The 18,598-nt window shown below is 35.9% G+C and overlaps 4 protein-coding genes across 11 annotated transcripts in view; 2 read left to right on the top strand and 2 right to left on the bottom strand.

Annotated features, from left to right (window-relative positions):
- The window catches only part of LOC122574905 (QRFP-like peptide receptor), an 80,624-nt gene extending 76,756 nt beyond the window's left edge, over positions 1-3,868 (bottom strand). For 3 of the 7 annotated variants that reach the window (XM_043743104.1, XM_043743105.1, XM_043743107.1), the window contains exons 1-3: positions 3,744-3,864; positions 3,189-3,270; positions 2,945-3,128 (exon numbers count right to left, since the gene is read on the bottom strand). The gene's annotated coding sequence lies outside the window, so the exon portion shown is untranslated. Of the gene's footprint in view, positions 1-2,944; positions 3,129-3,188; positions 3,271-3,743 lie in introns of all 7 variants that reach the window. The other 4 variants (XM_043743101.1, XM_043743102.1, XM_043743103.1 and 1 more) reach the window with 4 other exon arrangements.
- A 45-nt stretch (positions 3,869-3,913) lies between these two features.
- On the top strand, positions 3,914-6,251 carry LOC122574906 (protein LSM12 homolog). Its single transcript, XM_043743109.1, has 4 exons — positions 3,914-4,071; positions 4,600-4,976; positions 5,042-5,126; positions 5,190-6,251. Exons 1-4 carry the CDS (start codon positions 3,951-3,953, stop codon positions 5,213-5,215), a joined length of 609 nt encoding a protein of 202 aa, XP_043599044.1. The 5' UTR covers positions 3,914-3,950; the 3' UTR covers positions 5,216-6,251.
- Positions 5,539-16,833, bottom strand: LOC122574901 (NACHT and WD repeat domain-containing protein 2). Its single transcript, XM_043743097.1, has 26 exons — positions 16,024-16,833; positions 15,853-15,941; positions 15,411-15,527; positions 15,131-15,334; positions 14,913-15,057; positions 14,363-14,588; positions 14,097-14,295; positions 13,790-14,032; positions 13,300-13,497; positions 12,920-13,059; positions 12,251-12,853; positions 12,043-12,148; positions 11,812-11,984; positions 11,518-11,737; positions 11,244-11,456; positions 10,595-10,796; positions 10,400-10,523; positions 9,971-10,324; positions 9,669-9,887; positions 9,446-9,592; positions 8,535-8,740; positions 8,268-8,467; positions 7,995-8,164; positions 7,780-7,938; positions 7,524-7,713; positions 5,539-6,527 (listed from the first exon to the last, which is right to left on the bottom strand). The coding sequence occupies exons 1-26, from the start codon at positions 16,124-16,126 to the stop codon at positions 6,381-6,383; spliced, it is 5,097 nt and encodes a 1,698-aa protein (XP_043599032.1). The 5' UTR covers positions 16,127-16,833; the 3' UTR covers positions 5,539-6,380.
- Positions 6,880-18,598, top strand: part of LOC122574900 (transformation/transcription domain-associated protein) — a 24,540-nt gene continuing 12,821 nt past the window's right edge. The window contains exons 1-5 of one of the 2 annotated variants that reach the window (XM_043743096.1): positions 6,881-7,540; positions 11,227-11,364; positions 16,843-17,022; positions 17,293-17,446; positions 17,536-17,730. In XM_043743096.1, the coding sequence (XP_043599031.1) occupies positions 17,345-17,446; positions 17,536-17,730 (297 nt within the window). In that variant the 5' untranslated portion in view covers positions 6,881-7,540; positions 11,227-11,364; positions 16,843-17,022; positions 17,293-17,344. Of the gene's footprint in view, positions 7,541-11,226; positions 11,365-16,842; positions 17,023-17,146; positions 17,447-17,535; positions 17,731-18,598 lie in introns of both variants that reach the window. The other variant, XM_043743095.1, reaches the window with a different exon arrangement.

Here is an 18,598-nt window from a genome sequence, read left to right as displayed (position 1 = left end):
TAAAGCCGAGAAACGATTATGATAAGGATTTGTGATCTTTTAACCTGCTTCTTTCTTTCTTGGTAATCTTCTTGGGTCTGTACGACTTGACATGAATTTTATATTTCAACGAATATTATGAGAAGATAGTTGTTAGATATTTGGAAAATAATAAACGTGAAATAAATATGCACGAGTCAAAGCTCATCGTGCCTTCGCCGTCGGAATTAACTGAAGTGAAACAAATCTAAAGAATCACCAAGAAATTAGTAATTTCTTAAGCATTATTATCTTGCTTGGAATTCTAGGTAGCGAAGAATTTTTCCGTCAATTAGTGTAATAAATGTCTCATCGCTTATGTATAACGTATCGAAGACTCGGATCATTCGAGCAACTTTAAAGTTAATCAGGCGAGGCGGAAAGTTTAAAAGTAAAAATATTTTATTCTTGAGAGGATTAAGCACGAAGATTAAGCAATAGAATACAGAAATTTAGCATGGGAATGAAACCTTTTGCAGACGTTCTTTTCCACGCATCAGCTAATTTAATTAATCTGGCATAATTTCCAAATATAATTAAAATGAAACGGAATTTCCACGATTTAATATAAATAGAATATAAAGTGGTTTGATAAAATAGCAATTTAATAAATGTGATCAAAATTTTAATCGATATTGGATAAGTTTTAAAACTCGATTGGAATTGGGACAGTTTTCACGACGAACATTGGGAAAGAACGATCAATGGGACTTCGTCGAATGAATCTGGTTCGCCTGGTAATCTCTCATTGTGGTTACGGTATTCCACGTGATTAGCTGGCAAAGACAACAAAGCTACGAAGTTCGTACAGAAAACAAAACTCCGAAACAATTTCAATCACGCTTCGTCCGAAGCGAACAACAATCGTGAGTTTCCCAAAGAGAAACAACAATTTGTAAATATAATCAGAATGCAAATCTAGCGTGCACTAAGTTCTTAGTATTCGACGAATTAATTTCGATATTCCACAAACTTGCAGACAGCTATAATTTTCTAATGTCTCGTACGACTGATAAGAGATAACGAAGAAGATAGTTTATACAGAATTAAACTCTGAATTGTTGTTGAAACAGAGGAAGTATTCGTATCAGGTATAGAAGACAAGCATTCATAGATGAAAAAAAGGGAGGAGAATATTAAAACAATAAGATAAGAAAAATTATTCAAAGATCGATATCTATGAAATACAAAATAGTATTAATAGGACAATGATAGGATAGAAATCGTATTACAGTCGCTCACACGAGTCTTCGTACATCCTACAATATTTTTATTAGAATAAAATTGTACTAAATTTCGCTGCAAGAAGACTAAAGCCTCTTTTATTATTATTTTACATGTTAAGGAATAAATGTGTTATTATACGTGATAGTATATGCTTTATTTAAACAAAAATAACATTTTTGTAAGGTGTATGAAGATGCTCTTGTAACTGTAAATGGATGAATATAGAATATGATGCAATATGACGTATAACAAGTGATTACGATATATCATAGCTTTATGCTATGAAACTTGGTCGTCCTAACGCAAGGATTATGAAGTAAATAAAACTGTAGTAATAATACTTTAAGAAAACATAAAAGAAATATGATATAGTAGTAGTAAAATAATATATGTATCATATTTTTCCTTTTTGATATTATCTTAAAGTGAAAAGGAAATGTAATAATAATTTACACTGTGGTGATCGCTCAAGTGTACAGAGTTTGAATGTTTTTTCGTGTTTTGTTTCTTTCCATCTTAATCTGGAACTTGCTCGACTCCACTCCATCACGCTATTTTATTTACATTCGTACAATAATATACACAAGCGTGTATCCATCAAGCGTAACTCCAATGTCAAATACGCACAAAACCCGCCCTGTTTTTCTAAACTTCTTATTCGCCAACCGTGCCTGGAGCATTATTACACCCTTGAAAAAAAAAAAATCTTTTCTCGTCGACCTCGAGCTTCTGAGAACGCCAGATGGCTAACGCGGTTTCATGAAATTTCTCTCGTTTAGTGGTGTGAAAATAAAACGAAATCTTCGAAAAAGAGAACACAACGTACGTTTGACGTTAAAAACTCAGGGTGTTTCATTAACTAAATTTGACACACGCGACTTCTAATCGGGGATAATTCGATAGAAATCTAATGTTTCTAGAGATAATTATTACTATACTTACTTTATAAATTACTCAAAGTGTCTCGGGCTACCGATATTGTACGAGCCACTAATTAATTAAAGCAGCAAATTTCTAGCTAGATACTAATAACGCGTAATCGCGAAATAATCGGTTTGGCGGTTATATCACGAAAATTCTCAGAAATCGAAAGTAACAGCGTATATCAAATTTCGCGTGTTAACATCCCCTATAGCTATTAAAAGCTTTATCCTGACATCTTGACGTTAAACTGGTCGAAAAGCTTTCACGCCATAAAAGTCAATCGACAGATATCACACTATGTAAGAAATTAAATTTCGTTAAAAGTGAGTCTATTTTCGATAAAACGGTACAATATCTTCGTAAACATGTTACATGCTAATTTTCGATATACAGATCTTTCAAGTTGAAAAATTGCGAAATTATATAGACTACATGGTAAACAGCCAATAATGGTTACCAATAAATTATCAATAAACTGACATTTTTTCGTATTTAATTTAATTCGTATTCTTGAGGATGTAATTAAAAGAAGTAGATTCTCGTTAGAAAATTTGTTTACTTATCAAGTATTATAGAATGCACTGTACGTTGAATATTTTCTATGTACAATCTGTGCAATTCTACACCTTCATATTTCTTACGAATGCGTAAAAAACCTAACCCCAATTTAATCATCAGTAACAAGTTATGATATGAATTTTAATAGTTAATGTTTAAATTAAATGATCTGATTATTTAATGTAACCAAAAATGGTTCGTTTACTTTAGGAAGTACCTTGGTAAAATAACGGAGAAAATAACTGAACGACGTTTTGTCATACTGCACAACGTTGTCTGCTGTCACAGCTTGAAATCACTTACTAAATTCCGGTCGCTGACTGTTCAAGAATCACGAAAGAAAGTTCGAAATTCGATGACAATCACGCCACGATGCTCCTTCACAGAGCGGTATCTATAAACTGAAAGCCGGATGAAACCACGCGAGTGCGACCACGAAACTACCCGCCAACCCGACTTACCCCGAACGAGAGCGAAAGCTTACGAACGCCGAACGAAGACAACCGATGCTTTTCGTAACGCTCGAACCAAGTCTCGTGTGATCTGAAATTAACAAAAGAGAAATGAACGAATAAAGAACATTAATATTCGAAAATAACGATTGTCTTTGCGATGATTCTTTAAATTATCGAAAGATCGACCAAATGTTTTACTAAATGTATCTGATTATTACACGATATAAGTTTTTATGAAATAAATAGTTAAAGAAACGATAATTTTAAAATCTTAGTAGTGTTATATATAATATTATTAAGCTAACAATATAAATAACCCTACAATGCTACTATGTTATCAAACTAGCTCCGAACTTGATACGATTTTGCGAATATATAATTTCGAAAAACAAATACTCTCGCTCCTACTTCATCTTTTACCTTTCGTCCCTGATATATCCTTTCCAAAATTCACCTCAAAGGAAAAATTCGTCAAAAAATATTGACAAGAAGGGTTTATAATACAATAGCAGGATTCCAATTCTAATAAAAAAGCAAACTACTGTTTGTAAAACTTCTCACCTCATTTTTTATCACTGCGCTAAACTTTTATTTGACAATAAATTAACAACACGTCTCTTTTGTTTTGAAATAAGATTATTTTCTCCTTGGAAGGATTCAGATCGGTGGCCAGAGTGGAAATGGTGCAAGTGATACAAATTTCGAGGGACATTTGAAATCAGAACAGATGGCGATAGGGAGTCCGCGCTTGTAAGTTCGTAGTGAAAAATGGCCGGCGCCAACGATTGTTTCAGCATCGGGAGTACGGTGGCCTGTAAAACCTGTTACAAGGAGGAGATCGAAGGCGAGGTGTTAGCATTCGATCCACAAACTAAAATGCTAATCCTAAGTATCCTTTTCTCATAAATTCGCTTAAAGTAACATTCTTTCCGTAAACTATATGTATGCAGCGCTCATCCGTCGCTCGTTTAACATTGCCGCAGTGTAAATAACTTTCGAGCTATCTATGATAGGTTTTGTGAATTTTAACGAACGACCACTGAGGTACGTTTCGTGTTTTCACATGGGAAACGTGCAATACCGCTTGTCAATTATTTGATCATCATCTAACCAACTACACGAAGTCAGGTTAGTTTCGTCATTCAATCAACCATGCTGGATTTTCCGTTGCTTTTTATTGCTCTGCTTATATGTTCTTTAACGTATTTGCACGTTTCACGCGGAAACTTTCACTTTCATTTCTCTTCATGATTTAGGAATAAAAATATTTTTAGTATTATGGGAAGTGTTAGAAAGTCATGCTTATAACCTGAGAATTTATTTTGTAGTCAGGTGACCCTATGATTGGAATATATTAATACTATGTTTGATTTTCACGTTTTGTGGTAACAATAATTCCTTAACTGATGCCTACCAGAATGTCCGTCATCCAGCGGATCAACAACATTAAACGATGTACACATAGTAAATTTATCCTTGGTATCAGAGGTCCAAGTAAAGCGGGAAGTTAGCCCTACCACTAGCGAGCCACCACAAAGCCTTAATTTACAAAAGCTGAACAGAAGAGTACGTAATCAAATTGAAGAGAAGAAAAAACTGGTAATGGCTCTGCAGGCCGGAGTATCTCCAGAGGGACGAAAACTCTTCAGTACTATATCAAAAACTATCCCAGAAATTACGTGGAATGGGGCAAATATAGTTGTATTTGACGATGTCACAATCAGACCACCATATAAAGTTGACAACGTTCATGGAAACATAGAATCTGGAGCATATAAACATGTAAAGAAAGTGGTAAGTGATTTAAAAATGTAGAATATGACAATTTGCTATAACCTGCATGGTTTTCAATTCTACAGGTTGAAAAACACATTAAAGATACGGAAGCGTCGCAACAGGCACAACAGCGGGAACAACAACAACAGCAACAGAAGCAAAAAGGAGGTGCGATGCAATAAAATTTCAAAAAGGCCCTATATCAGAAATAAAGCTACCATGCTTTCACAGAAGTTCCAGTCTTTGAGGAAAAGTAGGAAATGACGATAACAAGATACTAAGAAATTAAGAAAAAAAGTCACTGCAAAACTACTACATAAGCCTATCGAGAGAACCAGCATCACAGATTAAGTTCAAATTTATTTGAATGAAAACGCACTTCACAGGAATCAAATGTGAATTGATTATTGAAATTTTAAACGAGTATCAAATGTTTTGATAATATCGTATGAGCAGCATTTTCAAAATCAATAAAACACACCATATTAAACTTTTTAGTAAGAGCATGATCTTTGACGAAGAATGCTGTTTATTGTATCTAACAAGCTGCCATACAACTTTAGGTTCTGCTGGAATTACATGTGCTCTGATGCAGGTGTGTTTTAGTTTAGTTTAACATTGTTATAAAATACGTTTAATAGTTGTTTACAGATTATTGATGTACATGATGGTAGCATAATTCGGTTGCCATGTGAATATCAACTTTTTTAAAAATACAAATCGATCGACGTGGTATAATTTAAGTCCGTATGAAACGGTTCAATATATTTTTAACTACTACACCACAGGTGGAAAAGTAACAAACGATCAACGAAAATTTTCATACGCGAAACATCCGACAACAATACTGATTCAAATTTTATGTTCACTCGCTGATTGTAATATCATTTCTTTTTAATCGCTCATTATAGTACTGTCGATCTCTTGGAATTTGTAAACAAACAAACGAAGAGAAAAAAAAACATGATCGTCGCAATTCGTTGCAATTCATCGCGCCTGCGTCGGCACGAGACGTATTCGATCGCGACGTGACATTGTAAGCTGAAAATGGATATCCCCTTGCATAGAGCAAGCCATAAAATTGTTATTTAAATGAAGACATCAAGCTTGGTTTGTGCAAGGGCAACCTATACCTGTTACGATATATTTACAGGTAATTTCATTTGCAATGATAAAATATAGAACTCGTCTCGTGCCCTTTACCTTTTGAACGTGGAAAGACGGAAGAAAAGAAGAAAAGATAATAAAAATTAATTACATAAAAAGACACAAATAAATGTAATATAAATTCTATTATTAACGTTTTACATTTATTATTCCTTAGTCGGAAATTTCTACCAAAGAGATATACTATCGTACTATATTACGCCATGTTATCTGTACTAAACAAGTTTTCTATAAAAATAATCTATTCTATATTCTTTATTCTACATTTTCGTCTAATTCCTGAATCGTTTCCGCAATGTTTGCATTTCGTATAATAGCACTCAAGTCGTGTGTTACACGAGCAATACGAGCAGCGGCTTTAAATTTAATAGCTACTCGTTGCTTCTCAGTTTTCTTCTTCCACTGAAATGGCGTTAAATTATGTGTTAGTATTTTATTAAAGAAGCAGAAGATGCCTTCTTTTTGTCACCAAAGTAAGATATAAATAATAAAATTCTTCATTGTTTCAAAAGATGTAGAAACTGCAAGATACAATTTAATAATTCGAAAAGATTTGTATACCTGTCATAATACCAACTGTTGATATCAATTCCCTATATATTTAATTTTATTTTCATATGTTTTTTGTATTTAATATTAGAACCATATTAATAAATTTAAAACATGCAACATATTTATGTAATAATTTTTATTAAATAAATCTGTTGCTAATCGAAAAAAAAATTCACGATAATACTTTTGGAAATATATGTGGAATTGAAAAGTAACTAGATTTGATGCGCCATCTTCCTTGAAGCGAGAAAGAGAAAGGGAGAACATCGTGGTTGAGTGTTTTGAGTGAACGTTTTAAGTTTATTGCACTATACGCGTGTTCTGTGTGTAATTTTCTATTTTTCCTAACCGAGTGAAATAAGGTAATTTTAATCGATTTTATTGGGAATTGATCGAAATTTGAATTTCATAAAACGATACCCAGGCCTATACACAGAAATTACGACTAATTTCGCTTTTGAGCGGGACATTGTAACAAGCGAAATTTTGATAAAATCAACTGTAAATAAGCATAGCAAAGTGTTTTAAGTTCTACCAGAGTTATTTATTCAACACTACGGATTTATAAAAGCCGATAATAATATTTAAATAATCTTAGTGTTCGATGCGGCAAGTGTTTATCCTAACCTATTTCCAAAGTTGACAAACCAGTGACTGGAATAAATTCTCTATCGAACATTCTCGATCTTAATATTTAAAAAAAGATTAACACTAAAAGGGTACAAGATAAAATCAATGGGGAACACAAATTATTCTTCCATATGTGCAGTTTCTACAATCTCTTTGAAAACACGTCTCGTTTGTTTACTAGTGTGATAATATTTGTGTGTGCAGTTGTTTACTTACGTTTTCATCGCGAGATGGTAAGTTTGCAATGTACTCCTTTATTTCTTCCTTTTTATGATCTGCTATAGCTAAAACAGATACACAACCATCTACCGTTCCTAAGACTATACTCTTACCATCATAAGTGCTATCGATAGCACTCAGTTCTGCTTGAACTCTGTAGTTTGCTATAATTTCACAGTCTGATGATCTATGAATGAAATACGTGACGGAGGTTTGCATATTTTCTTCTTAATTTAATCTTTTATCTATTTACCTAAATACACGTATAGTTTTTCTTCCACTATGGTAATAAAGAACATATTCGTCGGTGCGGTTGAACATGGATATTACAGTGAAAACACCCTCTGCAACTTTTGGAATATATGTTTTTACAGTAGTTCCTTTTTTCAATTCTAGGAGCTCTAAACCACCTCTAAAATATCAAAATCATTAAAACTTCTTTTTGAAATTGCTTTAAAGAAGAATTACCTGCTGGGTGCGTATAAAGTATATTTCCCATCTCTGCTGATATTTCCGCTCCATTTGGGAATCGTACGGATAATTTTCTTTTTATTTATGTCCAAAATGGTACCTTTGTCAGATCCAATGATTCCTATCCAGTGTGGTTTATTTGGCATTGGAGTGATACATGAAATATCCTATCAAAAAATTATGAATTATACAAAATTACTTATTCTATGTATAACAAAAATGAAATACTATTTTATTTTTCTTTTTTCTCTTTTTACATAATATTCTTACTTTGAACCCTGGTAATTTTATTGGAATTTTACTTATTAGCGCTCCAGTATTTGCATTGTAAATGATAACACAATCCCTGTTGCCTTTATCAGCTGCTGGAGCAATCAGAAAGGAATTGTCAGAAGTCATCACAACATTTCGAAATGGTGTACCTGTGTGACTTCTGACTAAATATTCCAATGTAAACGTAGCCTTTCCATCTATTAATTACGATCAATTATTAATACCTTTAAGGATCCCTAAATATTCTATCAATTATCACTATACCGGGAATAGTTCTCATAAAAAGAGTAGCGGTGATTTTCATGCTTTCCACTCCTGCAGGATTTTTCGGCCTCGAAACGGCTATAAATTTAGACGAATTTTCGACCAATGTCAGCTGCCTCACGTGCTGCTGTTCCTCTTTGAACAACACCTGTTCTGTAATTCTGTTCCATATTAGTATATTACCTGATTCTGTCGATACAATATATCTGAAATGAAGAAGCATGTCAGGTTTGATAGATTAGTCGTATAGTATCATTGATTTGCCCGGAAAATTCGTAGCGAAATTTGAAATATCCTATTAAAATAATACAAACTATAGAAAAATCTGTACTCTATGTGTAAATAGTATGAAATACTATTATTTTTCTTTCTTTAATCAGTATCAGCGAAACTTCGTCGTGTCTTTCGACTGAATTATTTTGTTAAGTAATCTATGCATTGTTTGCGTCAAACCAGTTTTCCATCCTTTCCGACTTTAAAACATTTTAAGCAAATGTTAACCATTAGAAAATGTTTAGTTTAAGAAGTAAAAAACATATGAAGATAGTTGAACTATGTATATGTAATTAATAAAGCTGTGGAATAAGATATCAGCCAGAGATCGACAATTCTTGTCGAGGCGAATTGTTTTCATCAAGACACGTGATATCGTCTTATCGAAAAATATTTCCTTATCGAGAAACGAGGTCTTTGTTATTAACGAATTCCAGACATCCCTCTATGATTATTGCATTTAATCAGTCCACGCGAAAGCAGCATTTATCTGAACTAAATGTCTTGCCGTTTAACAGAGATTTATTACGAACGACCTTTTTCAATCTCATTAAATGCATCGCAGTATCGAACACACTAAATCCTTGCCAAAAACGCCACGAAATTTCTGAACAAGTAATATCAACAGTTATACCAACTTTCCATCATGAGTTATGCAAGCGTGAGTGACAATTGCTCCCAAAGGACTGTCCGCCAATTTCGAGATCAATCTTCCTGTTTGCAAGTCCCAAATTCCTACACAGTCTCTTGTCACCGTTACTGCTAAGTTACATTCTTCTGCCAAGCTTTCAACGTAATTGAAAATACCATAAGTAAAAAGGAAATCGATCCATTCCTGGGATCACGATAAAACGTTAATACCTTATCATATCAATCTGCAACTCGTGTCTGTCTATTACATGAACCTGCTCGAAGATATTATTTATGTTCCATACTTTCACGCTTCTGTCGATGCTCGATGTTACGACGCTGTTCCAGTTTCCAATAGTCAGCGCTTCCAGTCGAATAATCCTCGCGAAATGAGCATCCAAGATCTTCACCAATTCAGCTGTTTCAAGATTCCACACGTACAGATTTTTTCTACGAAAATGATAGCTTTTGTTACAGTTTCTTTTTTCTCTTTTCTATTCTAACGCAGTCGTTTAATTCGTAGTAAAACACACCTTACACCGGCAACGGCGTAATTCTTGTTGCCACTGACCATGATCGAATTCGAGCACATCATCTTCGTGCTGATGTTTCGAACTCCGTTGGGCAGTGTCAGGACGTATGCGTCGCTCTTACTTTCTAAGAACCACACGATGAAACCATTGGCACTTGTGGCCAGGAGCATCTCCTCTTCCCTGTCCAATTTCAATTGCAACAAGTATTCCACATCGTCGTTGAAAGCTCTGGGCATGTCGAAAACTTTCTCCCATTGAGAGGACGTTTCATCGCTGGTGTATTTCGTCACTCGATAATCCCCTTTAGTTGTACAAGCGTATAAAACTTGTTTGTTATTGGTCATTACCATAACGCTGAAGGATAGACGTTAAAGAAGAGTATTAATGTTGATTGGAAGAGAATTAAGAATGATTTAATCGATGGTTCACCTATGGAAATTTAAGGGTTCCAGTGATATCTTTTTTCTGTAGGTATGCAAAAGCATACTGGTGTCCTCCATGTTTCCAGACCAGAATACTATTCTATAATCATCCAGATTCGTGTGTTCGACGCCTATTTAGGGAAGCATACATTATTTCAGGTGTTGCAATGTTTCATAGATGGCACGTTATCATTGCACTCACATAAAATTGGCCATTTGTTAGAATCCTCCGGATTCGTGTGTGTATCTAGTAGATTTCCTCGTAAATCGAATCTACACCAACCTAATTTACCATAGACGAAGAAGAACTGATTCATCAGATGTACCCCGCACACTGGTTCCTCATTTGGAAGCGGATTATCGATAATAACGAACTCGCTCGTCAGGGTATTTAACACGACGCTCTGTTAAAGAGAAGCAGTTGAAATTCTTTCGTATTTTGTGACAAAGTAACTATAAGCTATTGTACCATCGATATTTCATGCGAAGAAAGAAATAAAATACCAAATAATCGATTTCCTTACAACTAACAGCCCTTCCATGAGAGAATTAAATATAATGCTATAAATTGCACGTTTTAAATACTGTCGTACACGAGAAAATTATTATTAATAAGTCACTGATAAAAAGATTAAAGTACATCCCCGTTCAAAAGTCCATCATTTACATCTACGTGAAATATCGAAACTTTTATTATTATTTATTATTAAGAATAGAATACGCCCTAGGACTAGAAATACAGAAACGTCAGAAATATAAACAAATTTTGACAATGAACAAATTATATTGCCAGTTTTTAATTCTCAATTTTTTTTTTTTTTCACTTCGTTTCAGGAAGGGCAAATGGATACCTGATTATTAGTGGTAAACGCAGCTGCGTATCTATTATCAGGACTGAGAACTAGGTGTTGCATAATTCCCTCAACACCAGGATTTACATCCCTTGCCATGTCGCTGGTGCTCAGATCCCAGGTGATGAATCGATTGGATATCGAGACGACGTACCGGTAATCCGACGTTAGGCAAAAGTCAAACACGGCGAATTGATGGCCCTCCAGCGAATACTGAAAGGTTTACGAGATCAGGAGAACGTTTTCGTTTAATCGGGCGAGTTTGTCCATGTACTTTCAACGGTCCTCCAGGAGTATGTAGACAATGATAAACCGGAAGCAGGGCGCAATCCTTGGCGCCGTCGTTATCACACGCTCGAAGCAACATCTTCACATTCACGTTCCCGCCAATTTCTGGCAATAATCGACCTATTAGTTGAGGTGCGAGCATATCCGGATGGGATCCTAAAATTGCACCTCCTAATCTGAGCGCATCTGCAACCAGCATAAGTTCCCTGGAGCAGAAATTGACGCTTTTGATTGAAAATCGCTGAAAATCCAATTGTTTTGCTTCGATTTTTCAATTCACCTGACGATATTTTGATCGTCGATGAAATTACAGGCATCTTCGAAATCCGAAAGCACCGCTTGCAGCGGGCAGGAGCTTAGTTTGGCATGCAGCCACTCGTAGTTGAACAAAACGTTCTCGAACAGATCGTTGAAACGTCGTGATCTGACCAAATGGAAAGGTAGTTCACCGAACTAAAATTGGAAATATATTAGCTGTCGTAGAAAACAATTGGAGACATCAACGTTGTACCTTTCTCAGATTGTATCTAGTGATTGTCCCATCTTTCGAGTAAAATGCCAGAGGTTGTTCCGGTACTTTTCTATCCGCCACTCCTTCTTTGTCCGCCAAATTAAACCTATAAATTCACCTTGATTACGTTAAAGTGCAGAGAAATATTTTACAGAGTGTTTGCCAGATAAGAATATCTTTAAGAATATCTTCAAGAAGATCGATCTACCTGTGTCTCTGAATTTCAGTGTATTTAAACGGTTTGGGTCGTCCACCACCCCAAATGCCAAGATAGTAATCAGCGATCATGGAATGGAAATACATGGCCATGTTCATATTTTTGAAGTATCTTTCCTTAGCGGTGTCTCTAAATTGTCTGTGGTACCAATTAAGGACACTGACACCATCAGCTTCCCTTTCGCTCAAATAATTAGGCAAATCGTTTCGTATCCTGGTCCAGAGCAAAGGTGGAATTCTTCTGACTGGTGGTAAATGATACTGATAGACGTCATCTAACACCTTGTCGTCCAGAGAGATCAGATCTTCGAGTTCGGACTCTGATAAACCTGACTTTGCAGCAGTGATGTAAGCTAGCGCATGGAATACTAGAATTTTTCCATGTTGTTTCTCGATTCTTTCGAAAAGCATCATAATACTGTCCATCACTGTGCACGTTAAATGAGTATCTGCTGGTTTAGTGTAGCTTCTCCATCTGCAAATTTCTGCAAAGACCAGCTTTACGAAGATTGGTAAGGAGCACTTGGATATAGCGTTCGCCACGAGACGCCATTGATAGTTGTTCAAGTCTCTGTGAGCTGTTTTCATCCACATCCTGTGAAAATTAGAATGTATTCGAAATATCGCTGAGATATTACATTTTCATCATTTCTGTTCCTACCTTATCACTTCCATAGCAAGATCCTCGCCAAGAGCGACGACTTCGATGAAGTTCTCCTCGGTGTCTATCATCCTTCGTAGTAATTGATAATCTCGAGAGATCACCGGGTTTGATTCTTCAGCCGCGCAAGATAGGATCATCTAAAAAGTCCTCGATAATGTTAATCGAATACCAATTGATCTGTGATCAGTGGACTATAGGTATTTATGCAAATTCATATTTTTATTGGCGTAATCAAAATATGGAACCTACTTAAGTTCTTCCCACCCACCAAAATATCATAGTGTGTACTTTTATATATTTTTATCCATCGTCTACATCCTATGCAGTTTTATATTTTTTAATCTCGCACGAATGAATAAACATAGTCAGTATGGTACCTTGCAATTCAATGGAAGTCTGGTAGGCAACCAAGATAGCTTATTTCCTTGTACTCCGGTTAATTGATCGACGCTGTCCAGGAATAGTAAAATCGGCTGCTCAGTTGTAGCTAAAGTTAGTAGATACTTAAAGTAAGCAGTTAGCGGCACCAAATCGTCAGGAATTTCATCAAAGGGTAACATGAAGTTGTAGGAGATCTACGAGGAAATATCGCCATTACAATTATTTCGTCGCTTGATCGTATTATATAAAGTATTACAATAAAACTTCATTCGTTATGAAATTTTTTTATCATTTATAAACTATATTTTAGTCGTTTTTTTTTTTTTTTTAGACAGGAGAACAAGATTTTAGTCATTTATCTAGACGTGAAATTTTGATATCTCAACAAGAAGTCATAGGTGGTAAAAGAAATCAAGAGAGAACCTGTTTGTTCCTCGGCAGGTTCGGATGAATGAAATTTTACTGTACGATCATTCAGCTACTTGCTTGTTGACAAATGGAAATCAGCGTGGGTGTCAGCGCACTGCTGTCTGGTGTAGTTCCAAGGAATCGAATTATGTTGATTGGTTTTCTGCCAGTGAGCCACGCGCTGCTCGTCAATCCTGCGCTCTTTGCTAACAGAGATGTTTTCCCACACCCACCTTCGCCGTACAATACCAAAGGCTTGTCACTATCACCTAACATGTACTCTTTAATTCTCTCCAATGTATCTTCTCGGCCGTAAAATACCTGAAGAATTTTTTATTTAAATCATATTATTACCTTGAACATTTTTTTTTTTTAGTAAATTTACCTTCACAGAGTTATTACAGGCGTGCAAATGTTGCAAAATTTCTGTTATGATCTGTCCCTGTGCTGAACTGTCTTCTTTTCTCATAGCACGATCCACAAGCTTCACTATGTTTCGATAGAAATGCGTTATAAAGTGTTGAAGGTACTCGCTATGGGTTTCTGGGTCCAAACCTTCTCGACCAATCCATTCTACCGTGTATCTTTAAAGAAAATGCGAGGAAAATGAATTCAAAGACGTAATTACGTTCCTCCTTGCGAGATAAATACCTTTGCAAGTTTGTAGTTTCGATCTTGTCCGGAAGTCTTTCGTCCCTCAAATTAGCCAGCAACTTGGAAGCCTCGTTATCTAAGCTTCTGTTAGCGATGTCCAAGAATAAATTGGCTTTCCTTAAGTTCTGTAGGTTGATGTTGTTGATGTATCGTATGTATGCCAGGCAATGGTTTTTAGTATTTTTCACGTTCAAGATACCGTTGATCACTTCCCTTTCAGTCACTGTTTGCAAATAAAAATTCAACGATTTATTTAACCACTCAATGGTTAGATCTTCTTAAATTCACGAGGGACAACATCACAGGAGCGCATAATTCCACTTTCGATAAACCTATCAATCCCCCAATGTCCAGGTACATAATTATTAACGTTCAACTTGTCGAAGAGAGAGAAGAAGATAGGATAAATAGTTGGAAATTTAGAAAAGATGAGAAAAGAAATAACGTTTATGATTGCTACTCTTCTACGCATTTTTATTTGCGGAATTAATCAGCACGAGCTCGAGCATTAAGAAGTAAGCGCAATCTATGTTTATGTTGGACCCACCTGACATAAAATAATTGTGCATGGTATCTTTGTCAAATTTCTCGGAATTGTACAAAGACTGTGCTCCTTTACGGAATAGCTTTTGCATTTTTACCATAGTGTCCCACCAAATCGCCTGGTCCTCTTGCTGCAGCTTTGGGATCCTCTGAATTATAAAAATACTCATGTAATCTAACGTTTCGCCACGTTGATTGAAGGTAACGAGAAAATTCCATTACTTTGTTATTAAAATTTTTCAAGATGGACGATATCGGTTGCAAGATACTCGTAGGCGGAACTGCATTACTGTCCTTTTTGTACCATTTATCCAACAGACTAACGTCCATCCCTTGACCGTCCAATTCTGTTCTCAACATTTCCAGTTCCGAACTGAGAACATACGTTGGAATGGGACGATAGCCGTATTTCTGTCCCAGGAACACCTTGCAAGAATTTGAAAAATATGGTTCGAAAGTTACGGTTTACGGGATCGAATTAAACTCGTAAATTATATTCTACCACGAAGTTTGGGCCCATTGAAAGTCTCTGACAATTTTCTATTTCCCTCATACAGAGTTCCGTGGTCATGTGATCGTCAGTGGCTTCGTCCCTTACACCCCATCTCATGTCGACCACCTGCAATCGAATTATTTAAATGATTCTCGTTTCTTTCTCTTGTACCAGGTTCCTCGATTTAAATTTAGAACCTATCAGACCGTGGAAAAGTTTTGGCTGCGCGCGACAGGATTCGTGCCTGGTACGATAGAAATCAATTCCCTGTTCAAGGTCGACAAATTGCATTTATGTAACACAGATTTTGACACCCTTTAGCTGTATCGATGACTGTGCACAAGACACGGATCTTTCAAGCATATCGTATAAAAAAGAAAATACTTTCGATCTTTGCAAATTATTGTATTTGATCCAGGCTATGTAAATCTTATGATCGTTTAATATTTACCTGAAACTCCAATCCATGCTTTTCTCTGCAATAATCCTTCAGCTTTGGATAACACTGCGCCATTAATGTGTTTCGCTCCATCGCCGTATCTGAATCGGAATGTTTCTTATATTAAAGGGGGAAAGAAGAGACAGAGGATAGAAGATTTACGATTAAAATATCTGAACGTACCGGTGAAAGTGGAGCTGGTAAATATTCTGACGATTTTAGAGCTAACAGGTGGTAGGGACTTCAAGGATCCCGCGAAGATCGAGTCAATAATAGTTTCGTCCATTTCTTTGTCTTTTTAATATTCTTCTTCTTTTTCAATTTACAAAAATCTCTTCTTTCATCGTGCTTCAATTTCGTCAGGTTCCCAGCAACATTGCAAGGGTACTGGGATCGTAGCCAGGATCTCGTTGGCATTTATAGGCTGTGAACATATATTCTTTCACCCCTAACATTTCTACGTACACTTCACCCCCTAACCACGTAGACCAATCAACAAATCACGTTACGTTTCTTTCTACGAATTTGAGTGCGCTTTTTCCCCACTGAACACCTGAGAAATAATAATCAGAGAGGAACGTGCGATTAATTCGACGACTTTAATTAAAGTGAACGACAGAAAACACTTAGGTGGTTGCCAGGGGTTGTTTGCACCGTTTAAAATGTTCAACGTTCCTCATTGATTTCAAGCGAACTATGCAGTTTACGTTCTACGGCTCTGAATAAGCGAATTCTTTACGTAAAATCATTTCCATGAATATTGTCCATCGATTAATTTGCTTAAACAATTAAAAATAGTGATTTTCAACTATTCGAATATTCGCCTTTGAAAAAGTTAAGTGATTTAGAGTTTGACTTGCGGTTTCGCGCAGACATTTTTAATGGAGCGGACTTTTCTTTTTATGAAATTAAAATTAGTGATCTTGAGCGAACATGTTTTTAAGAAACTAAATACAGTGACCTTGGACGAAAATGAAACGTTCGAGTTGCAATTTTTCGCAGGTTTTCTAATGGACCAGAGTTAGCACAGATCCAACTTTCCATTGAGCAATCAAAATGGCACCACCGGACCCAGTGACGCAAATGAATACGTACAAATCGTACGTAACCATGTTGGCCGATCCAGTTTCAAAGGACGAGTTAAAATTGAAGGCCGCTCAAGAATTGTCGGAGAATTTTGAGGTATCGATTCGCCCCTATACAGTCAAATTACGTACCTTCTCTTTTTTTTTCTTTTTTTTTTTTTTCTTGAAAAAAAAATCTCGTTCAACGTCTTTTTATTCTTGGCCACGTTAAATTATTACAGGTGATCATGTGCTCCTCGCAATATAAGACATTTCTCGAGCATATGATCAAAATTTTCTTAAAGATACTCCAAGAGGGAGAACCACATTTTATATCAGAGTACAACATCCAACAAGTGAGAAAATTGATTTTGGAAATGATACACAGATTACCTAGCAACGAGTATCTACGCCCGTACGTAAAACAGATTTTGAGTTTGATGTCGAAGTTATTGGAAACCGACAACGAGGAGAACGTTCTGGTGTGTCTGAGGATCATCATCGAACTGCACAAACAGTACAAACCGACTTTTAATCCGGAAGTAAGTTACCTTCCTTTAAGATATAAAGTTTTCCTATCGGAATTTTATCAGAGAAATTTTCACAAAGCCTTGAATTTTCTCTTTTATAGATACAATATTTTTTGCAATTCGTGAAATCGGTGTATAGCGAGTTACCAAAGAACCTGCCAAAAATATTCGAGCCTCGACCACCTTTGAGGGTAAAGGATTTGTCAGAAATAAATATAGAAGCACTTTTAAAAGAAACCTTCACGATTACTGCTATACAAAGCGAAAAAAAGGCTGCGGATGGTACTGTCGTTACTGTAAGTGACCATCAGGCGTTTTACTATCCATTAAAACGAAATAGACTGTGGTAAATACCAGGTATAAATACCTTTATAGGAGATTTCATAAATTCAACACTCGAACGGCGGAGACTGGATTCATTCTGGCTCGTGCAGATATTTTGCCTTTATTAGTTTATTAGTTAGTTTCCTAAGTTAGGTTAATATCTTTGAAAATATTGTGCCTCGATCTTGCTTTGGTTTCAATAGAGAAAAAGCTTTCAGTGTCCTAAGGAAATCTTTAGCATAGAATTAAGATAAGAAATCATGGATATTAATGACTATTCTTGCATAATTTCCTAAAGCGTAAGGAACTTGCTAGTGACGAAGAATACGACTCGACTGAACATGGCCCATGAGATGCTGGAGAATTAAATATATTTAATTATCACACGGAAGCCATAGAAGCCCTATTAGAGTCTTATGGGAGCTCTTCTTTATCGCATAAAATAAAATAGTTTCGACAACAACGATTCAGCCTCCGCCAGTCGAAGTTTGAAGATACAAAAATGTATATAACACATAGAAATATATGTCGGAGATGAAAGAACACCGGAGCCTTCCTTTGGAACTTGGGGAGAATCCCGTAATATTGTAATCCGGATTTTACCATAGCCATAATTAAATAATTGTCATTCAATCCGATTATGTTTATTCGAGATTTGTAACAATGAGCTTGGGCCCGAGGCGACAATCAGTCGCCAACGTAGCCGCGGTCAAGGGATAAACGTTTATCTAAACAAAGGCATAGAGTAACCGTATAGCTCTCCTTGAAAAAATATAGCAGCGGCACGCAATAGTAAACACTCCAACGGATTCTGTCCCGTGGCTTGCTACACAAAGACCG

Source organism: Bombus pyrosoma, linkage group LG14, assembly GCF_014825855.1.
Source record: "Bombus pyrosoma isolate SC7728 linkage group LG14, ASM1482585v1, whole genome shotgun sequence".
NCBI lineage: Eukaryota > Metazoa > Arthropoda > Insecta > Hymenoptera > Apidae > Bombus > Bombus pyrosoma.
Note: the sequence above shows the minus strand (reverse complement) of the source record. Positions and strands in the feature narration are given on the sequence as shown.